The following is an 8,540-nucleotide window of genomic DNA, read 5'->3' as shown; positions in this document are numbered from 1 at the left end:
ATATATATATATAACTTTAATTATCAATGTATTTTGTATAATGGACCACCACTCTTGGACTTCATGAGTAAAGCAGATGTGGATTTTTTTCCCATCCCCACTAACCCATAGCTTTCTTCTTTTTAGGAATAGGGTATCTTGGACAGTCATTACATAGTGTGTGTCATTCCTCTGGACTCCCAAACATGTATTCTCCCCCTTTGTTCTTCAAATAGAGCACGGGAGTTCCTACCACTCTGGTTCTCAGTTGCTGGAGTGGCGGACCATGCAGGTTTCCTCTTGAGTGGGATTGTACAATGAAAGAAATCAAAATTATAACTTATAAGTACCTACTCAGCGAGAAAAGGGCTGTGATCTTTATAATTATTAAGTAGGCAATAACATACTATTCTGGACCCAAGGAGCTTGCTCCAAATGTTTTGCCCAGGTTGACCACATTTTCTTATTATAATATACATGCTTATGCAGGGTGCCTCCACTGGATGTTTCTGCCCCTTTGGACTGCACTTTACCTACTCGATAGAATTCCAAGGCACTGAGTCTTTTTGGCTGGGTGGACTGCACTTCGACTAATCCTATATATTCAAAGTGTTTCCCCCTAAGTTTTACCCAGGAGTATTGCACTTGTTGATCTCTGTATGTTATGCAAGGTGCTTACACTGGATGTTTTTTGCCTGGATGGATGTACTTGGTATAATCTGACATACCCCAAGGTGATTCTCCCGGTCCTTTAGCCCTACCCACCTATACCTATATCACATAATCTGGCACCTTACTATGACTAGTTATTCCTATATCACATACTATGACTTGTTGATTACATACTAGACATTTCGTATGTACACTCTATGCTGATTCACATCATAGTTATACTGCACCACTCCAAAGCAAAGTGCTGTACATCTTTTCTTGTGTATATGTTGCCTGCTTTATATATTCTGCCCTATGTATATATTACTGTTTTGTTACTGGGCGAGGAGCAAACCTGTTCCAGAAGTAGTGCTATTTCCCACAGGTGTGCCTTACTTTCTTCTTCTGGCACATCTGTTCTTTTCAGGTAAATATCTGCTTATTTGAATACTGTCACACCTTCATTGGCCCTCTGCCTTTTTTAGTGTGGGATTCTAGCTTTGGGTGAGAGGAGGTAGTACTCTCTTTTAGAAGTTAATATTTTCCCACACTGAAAATGTATTTCCGATAGGTTCTTAACTCTTCTCACCCACTTCCCACCCTTCCTTCCCACTGCTGTGCCAGTGTTTTAGTTTGTAACTGCTAATTCTCAAAAGTGAGAATCGTGCAAGAATAGTAGAGGGAGCTGCCTGTGTTATTATAGATTGTGCAGTATGATTGGTGGATATGATATGCACATATTCTGAAAGGGCGTGAAAATATAGGAGTATAATAGACAAGTGAGCTATTAGTGAAAAATGTTTAAGCAATGATTAGAGAACAAATCAGGTGAGATAGCTTCAGGTGAGAGGAGGTAAGTACCTATCGGGAAATACATTTTCAATGTAGGGAAATGTTAACTTATATTATCATGAGTAAATATATTTTAATGTTATTTTTAATAGTACAATGTACTGTGTCCAAGTGTTTGAGTTTGTAACTGTTAACAATAATATCACATTTCTTTCTTTAATAGTGGAATATATCATAAAGCTTTACATTGTAACTACAGGCAGTAATATCACATCACTCTGTAACTGGAGTATATCGTAACGTTTTTCACTGTAGCTGTAAAGAAGAGTACGTTGTTTTACTTTGTAATTGTAGAATATAGTCTTAACTTATACTTTGTAATAATAAATAAAGTTATAGTTTTTGATATTTTCTGTTTGCATTTTGAATTTCAAGATGTAATACTAAATGTTATTAACTCGACCATATAAAAACATCACCTACTACTTCTGTGTTGTAAGCTCAAATTTATTTTTGCCACTACACTAAGGGTTTGGCCATTTCACATTTTGATTTCAGGTACGAGAAGATTTTCGGAGTGCACTTTTCAATCTTGCATTGCTTCTATCAGATTCAGGGCGTCCACTTGAAGCTGTGCCTTTTCTGAAACAGTTACTGAAGGTTGGAAGTTTTAATTATTGTAGAAAAAATTTGGTTTTGCTATAAAAAAATGGTATGCAAATTACAGAAACAGATAATCCAAATGATAGCTAAAACTAAAAGTTTTACATCAGTTTAAAGCAGTTAATAGTAATTTTAAGATAATCTTTTGTGAATTTAATAATTGCACATAAAATGTCATCCTTTATGTTATGTAATTTTTTTACCCTTTGCGATAAAATAAACTGTACTTTGGTAAGTAACTTTGTTATTCAGGAATTAGCTTTGAATGTTCATTCTTGTGTTAGGTGTAAATAACTACTTTTTGTAGTTTGCATTAGCAGTGAGTTCCATAACTTTAATTTACATGCACTGTGTAGAATAATACAATAATCTTACTTTGGATATAGAAGTGTTGAACCTTGTAAATAAAGAGAAAAACATCCATACTTTTAATGTGGCACATTATGTAATGGGTACTAAAGAACCAATCTTATAGCTGAATATGAAAATATATATGCTCTAATAAATAATATATAATACTTAAACCTACAGTTATTATTATTATACTTGTATTGATAAGTAAATTAATGAATTGTGCTCTGATCTTTGGATTTATGTATATAAAAACTTGTGAAGTTGTAATGTAAGTATACCAGAATTTCTTCCTTTGATAATACTGCTATAGAAGTACATGTTTCTTAGCAATAAAACTGTAGGAGAAAAAGTTTGACAGAGGGTTATGAAGTTTATTAATACAGAGGATATAGTGCACTTCATTGGAATATGCTAATATAGTTGAGTATTGTGACAGATGTTAGCTGTGTCATCATCGTCAAGGTACTTAGCACCTGTGTATTTGGTTAACAGTGATTCCCTACTGTTCCACAGGACAATGCTACTGTAAATAGATTTATGACTGGAAGGCTGTGAATGAAAAGTATTTACATAATGATATTATTAAGCAGTGTGGATCCAAATAACACAACATTTTAGACAAGGGGGCCTTCAGTGTTCTTTATGGAAGTTAAAAAACCCATACATTAGAACATTTAATAAAGCTTCATCTGCGGCTATGAAAAAAGAATCCCTTGATCCAAAAAGCCATTGAGATAAAGTTGAACATGTCTCTTGTTATCATTAACAATATTATGTATAAGTATTTGAAGTTGACAAAAGCTTTTAAGTCAAAAATCCACAAGCTTGTAGCTGTACATCAAAATGAATGTGTGTATTGATGATAATGATGGACAAGGTAACTGGAATCACAGGAATTCCATTCTATTATGTATTTGTCAAGCTACGCAATGCAGCTCCACTAAACCTTTGTAGTTCAGGTCTGCTTAAAGTGGTAATTGAAACCGATGCTCACATATAATGGGATTCTGTGGGAAGTTTGCTCACATATATGTAGTAGCAATAGTCTCACCATTTGGTAATGTAAGCGTGGGAAACAATTAATAATCAGGGCCATTGGACTAAGTATAATGGAGAAACTAGTTCCAAGGGAAGCATGTTATGAAAGCATCATTTTTATAAAATGCAATTAGCTCTACTTTATCACAGAATAAAACACTGTACTAATATATGTAAAGAAGAAAGTATAACTGTAATAGTTTGTGTTCTTGACACAACAGATTTAAGCTTCAACAGAACATTTGTCATAATCATGTTTTGTAATATATTTGATTAAAAACTGAAACTGATACCTATTCTAGCACCATCCTGATCACATTAAAGGACTGATTTTATTAGGAGATATCTACATCAATCACATGAAAGACTTGGAAGCAGCAGAAAAGGTAGAATTTGTTTCACTTTTTGTGGTTAAATTGTGTATTTATAATGATTTTCAAATAAATATAAGTTTTTTTTTTTAACTATAGTAGTTCTTCTTCTGTGTAATCAGTAATTTCAGTGACTGTTGTGTGTTTGGGTACCTCTTAAAATTAACAGAAGTGAAATTTCTCAGATTTTTGTGAATCCTATCATACAAGACGTATTGAACAGATGAAAAAATAATTGTAAAGTTAAAGGAAAATTACGTGTCATTTGTTGGTGTTTCTTAATTCCTAGATTTGTTTTAATTTACTTATTAGTTTAGTATAAACATTACAAGTATTGTAAATTTGATGAAGTGTAGGTTGTAGATAAAAATAATAAAATCAAGTTTGGTAAGATACTTAGAATGGATAAATCTGTTTTATAACCTGAAACAGAAGAGATTTTTTAACACAAGATTATGTTACTTTCAATATATCATTCATTAGACTATCTTTTTATAAGGTATGTATTCGAGTAGTTTACAATTCAGTGAAAGAGAACAGTTTTTAATCATTCTTAAGCTGAAACTTTAGGTTGTATCACACACAAGTAAATGATTTCAAAAACAATGATTAGTGAACTCTGAAAGTTAAATGAATGCTAAACTTCTTGGCCATTATTTATTTTTTAATTTAAAATTAGTTTTTTTTTATCAGATTTTCAATTCTTATCTTCTTATGATTTGTAAGTGTTAATTTCTTTCTATTGTGTATTGTAAGTATTCTTTGTTGCACGTAAATACTGTTGTAGTTTAGTTTTCACTAATTTGTTGGTTTTTAGTGTTACATGAAGATCCTTCATATGGATCCTAACAATGTCCAAGCCAAACACAACCTGTGTGTCGTGTATGTGGAGCGTGGACAACTCACAATCGGTGAGAACTGCTTACTGCAGGCTGCTAGCCTTGCTCCAAAAGAAGAATACATTCAGCGCCACCTTCAAATTGTCCGTGCACGATTACGAAAAATTAAAACAAAAGATGAAGATAGTAATTCTAGAAATAAGGTAAATCCGACAGTAAAGCCTGCAATCTCAGAAAATCCCTCGAATAAAAAACATGTCAATAGTGAAACTTTTCACAGCGATAAGGAAAATCAAACCTCATCTGAATCCTGAATTGTTCCTAAATATAAGTGTAGAGTCAGTTACATAATAATATATGTCACATCGAAGAAAATCTAGTTTTGTTTTCAAAAACTAGGTGATTTTGTGTCCAAAAGATCAAGTTTGAGTATTGTTTAGATCAACTGTATAGCTTCCACTTTATGACATATCAGGTAGCAACTACATTTTTATTCTGAGAAAATGTTGTTCTGTAAACTTATTTATTTATTGTATAATATTTTATTCCAAGACCAGAAAACTGTGATGTACTTGTGTAGCCTTCCATGTATACTAACTCCTGCTTTTTGGCTGAAATAATTTCAAGTTAGCCTTCCAGATAATGTTTCCTGCAATTTGTATCATTTTTAATATTTGTACTATTGTCTTCATTACTTTTGTTTAGTATTTCTGAAGTGTTTCATGCTTTACTTTCTGCAATTTAATTATAAAAGTCATGAGATTTTTCACAGATAATTGAATATGTATAAAAATACCAGATAATAAAGTAAGTATCATTATTATAATTATATTGACATTTTCTATGTGCGTGTAAGATATAAAGTGACAAAAAACAACTTAATTTTTTCTTTTAGTAATGTCTTTTGTGTTAAATTGTATGTGATCATCAAGTTGTCTCCAAATCATATAACATTGTGATAAATGTATACCTCTTGTTTCTGTGATATGACAAAAATCACAAAAAACACCTTAAGAATAAATTAAATCTTAATTATTGCCGAATGAAGAATAATTGTGTATTTTGTTTCCACACATTTATATCCTGTTTTCCTATTAGCACATCTGTTAAGGATAATTAATAATGAAAAATTTGAGTTTCCAGGCTTATGTAGGAGGAATTAAAGAAATTCATTTTGCAACATTTAGGTATGTGTACAAATGACTGTTTAAGATCTTCTGTTTCATAAATTAAATTTATATGATTTGATACTCCTAGCTTCCAAAATATATCATAAATTCTTGCATAATTTTTATTTTCTAATTTTATTTGAAATTGCAAAAAATCAGCTTTCCACATTGTATGATGTGAGTTACTCTATAAATTTCTACAGAGATGAAATTGCATGAACCACTTTTAAACCCAAACACTAAAAAGGAGTTTTATGAAGTCACTCAAGTTACACAAAGTTTTATATCTTTCATATAAGAAGGCTTAATTTTTTAAGACTACACCTGTGCATAAAGACATGTTTCAGTTTTGTTCTACAAAGATTTTTTTACCCAACATTTCAAGAAGCTAGAATGTATTCACGTGTTTTATTTAATGACTGTCTTAATGTTATATAATAAGACATTTTCTATGCTTTAATAACAGTAGAAACAATGAATTGTGACTTTAAAGCCATTAACTAACAAGTATAACAAGAGCTTTTGTAAAGAGATAATGTTATAAAGGTACCTTTAGTAGCAATTAATATTTACTTACAAGTAACCTAAGGTCATGAATAATTTACAGTTGAAGAGTAGTTTGATCCACTTGAATGAAAAAACAAGTTGATAGTTTTTCACTCTACTAAACAATGGCATTTTGAGAACAATGTTGATTGTTCTGTGAGTAACTTATGCTATTCTAGCAACGTACTGTTATATTCAAACTGTTTTGTCCAAGTAGATGAACTACTTTAAAAAGTTTAAAACATATGGTTGCTCCACATGTGGTATCAGTGAAAATATTGATTAAATATTGGCTCATACACATATAAATACATAGAGACAAACTAATACTCTATTGTAAAGGTCTGTTGTTAGGGAGAATATCCAAACATCTAAATTTGATGACATTTGTAACCCAAATTATATCAATCGAGCAATAATGGATGTTTATCATGGTTTTTTTATGCCAAACAATTCATTTTTTGAAATAAGGTTTGATTGTTTTCTGATCAAGTTTGATATTCAGAGTGTTATCTTGTGATCAAGAGGTCATAGAAGGATGCTATAGTGGGAAGTATTTCAGCATAGAATGTTCTTACAAAGTTGCTAAATTTCAGGAAATCTTTTTAAACATTTCTTATAATTATGTAAGATTTTCCAATCTATAATGTGCACAATGTACACATTTTTCACTTGTCATTCATCCAACTCTGTTGTCAATAATGCTTTAAAAGTCAGGGGTCAATACTAGTGGTAGGCATAGTGACGATAGCCCAATGTGTAGTTTTATGCTTAAACAGAAATGAACAATAAGTATTTAAACAATTAAGAGGTAAGCTGTTATTGCTCAACTAGTTTTGGGTAAATTGAATTTCAGTTTTTAGAAAAAAAAATTATAAAGTATATAATTGTGTTATTAAAGTTTTTAAGATATTCACTGATCACAATACCTTGAAAACCCATTTTACAGTGTTTGTTTAAGGTTCTTATCAACTTCTGTTTCTGAGAAATGATGATTAATGTTGTTTGATCAGGAAATGGTAACAATTTTCATGACTGGCAATGTTATTTTTTGTGATTGAAAACTCTGAATCATGCAGTACTCTGTAATTCATTATTTTAGACATTTTAAAGTAATCAGTATCATTCAGTTAAGAGTTCTGTGTAGATGTATTAAATGTAGCTTCTGTCTGCAAGATTTTATTTTAAAGTTGACAAGTTTTGAAGATGTAAAGCTGAGATCTCGTACTTTAGGTTCTAGACCTTTATTTCCTTCTATAGGTTTGTGTAAGATCATAATGAATGTTTTAAACAGTGAATTAGAAACAAGAACTAAATATTACAAAGGACCATAAAGAACTGAAAGTTCAACAACAGCAACATTTGTCTCCTCTGAAAAACAATTTTTAGTCAGATTGATGTCATTGAATTAATTAATTTCACTTTGTATTACATTTAAATATGCATACTAGTTGTGCCAAATTGTAAATACATAAAAACTGTAAAAGTCAATAAAAGTTATTTTTTGTAGATATGGAGTTTGAATATGCTTAATAATATTACAAATTTTGCATCTGAATGATTTTGTGAACTGATAATATTGAGGCAACTTTATGAGTGTCATTGTCATTGTGGCCTTTTCAGAGGTACCTCAGCATGGTCTTAGTTTGAGGACCAAATAAAGTAATATATATATATGTACATTTAAAATAACGTTTGTATATCTTGTATGAAATTCTAAAATTATAAAGCGACAAAATCGAAAAGCTTTTGTATTTTAGCAGGAAGAAAATTACCAAACCTTTAACAGATCTGTATTTTTTTTATCCCCCTGATCAAAAAGGTTTGTAGGAATGTAGTGATGACTATGTCCGTTCTTCTGTAGAAGTGTTCTAAACAGCAGATTTTATCAAACTTCACAGATCATTTCCTTTGGAAATGGCCTAAAAGCTTATTGACTTTGGGGTTAAAAGATCTAAGGCCACCATTTGATAATGGAAATTTGACTTGTATGCAAAAGAAACAAAACCTCAAAATAAATACAAATAAAAAAACTATTTTATTAGCACGTGAAACCTACAAAAGGCCAATGGTGGAGGGAGAATCAGCCATTCTACTGATAAATATTGTTAATCAAATTCATAGCACTGTGTAAGTTA

The 8,540-nt window shown here is 31.1% G+C and overlaps 1 protein-coding gene across 3 annotated transcripts in view; it reads left to right on the top strand.

Annotated features, from left to right (window-relative positions):
- LOC106463490 (transmembrane and TPR repeat-containing protein CG4050-like) overlaps positions 1-7,878 on the top strand; it is a 59,946-nt gene extending 52,068 nt beyond the window's left edge. For all 3 annotated transcript variants that reach the window (XM_022391007.1, XM_022391006.1, XM_022391005.1), the window contains exons 18-20: positions 1,981-2,082; positions 3,780-3,863; positions 4,666-7,878. In XM_022391007.1, coding sequence (XP_022246715.1) covers positions 1,981-2,082; positions 3,780-3,863; positions 4,666-5,001 — 522 coding nt within the window. In that variant the 3' untranslated portion in view covers positions 5,002-7,878. The remainder of the gene's footprint in view (positions 1-1,980; positions 2,083-3,779; positions 3,864-4,665) is intronic.
- The last annotated feature ends 662 nt before the right edge of the window (positions 7,879-8,540 follow it).

This window comes from Limulus polyphemus, unplaced genomic scaffold, assembly GCF_000517525.1.
Source record: "Limulus polyphemus unplaced genomic scaffold, Limulus_polyphemus-2.1.2 Scaffold1422, whole genome shotgun sequence".
NCBI lineage: Eukaryota > Metazoa > Arthropoda > Merostomata > Xiphosura > Limulidae > Limulus > Limulus polyphemus.
The sequence above is the reverse complement of the archived record's forward strand: the minus strand, read 5'-3'. Positions and strand labels throughout refer to the sequence as shown.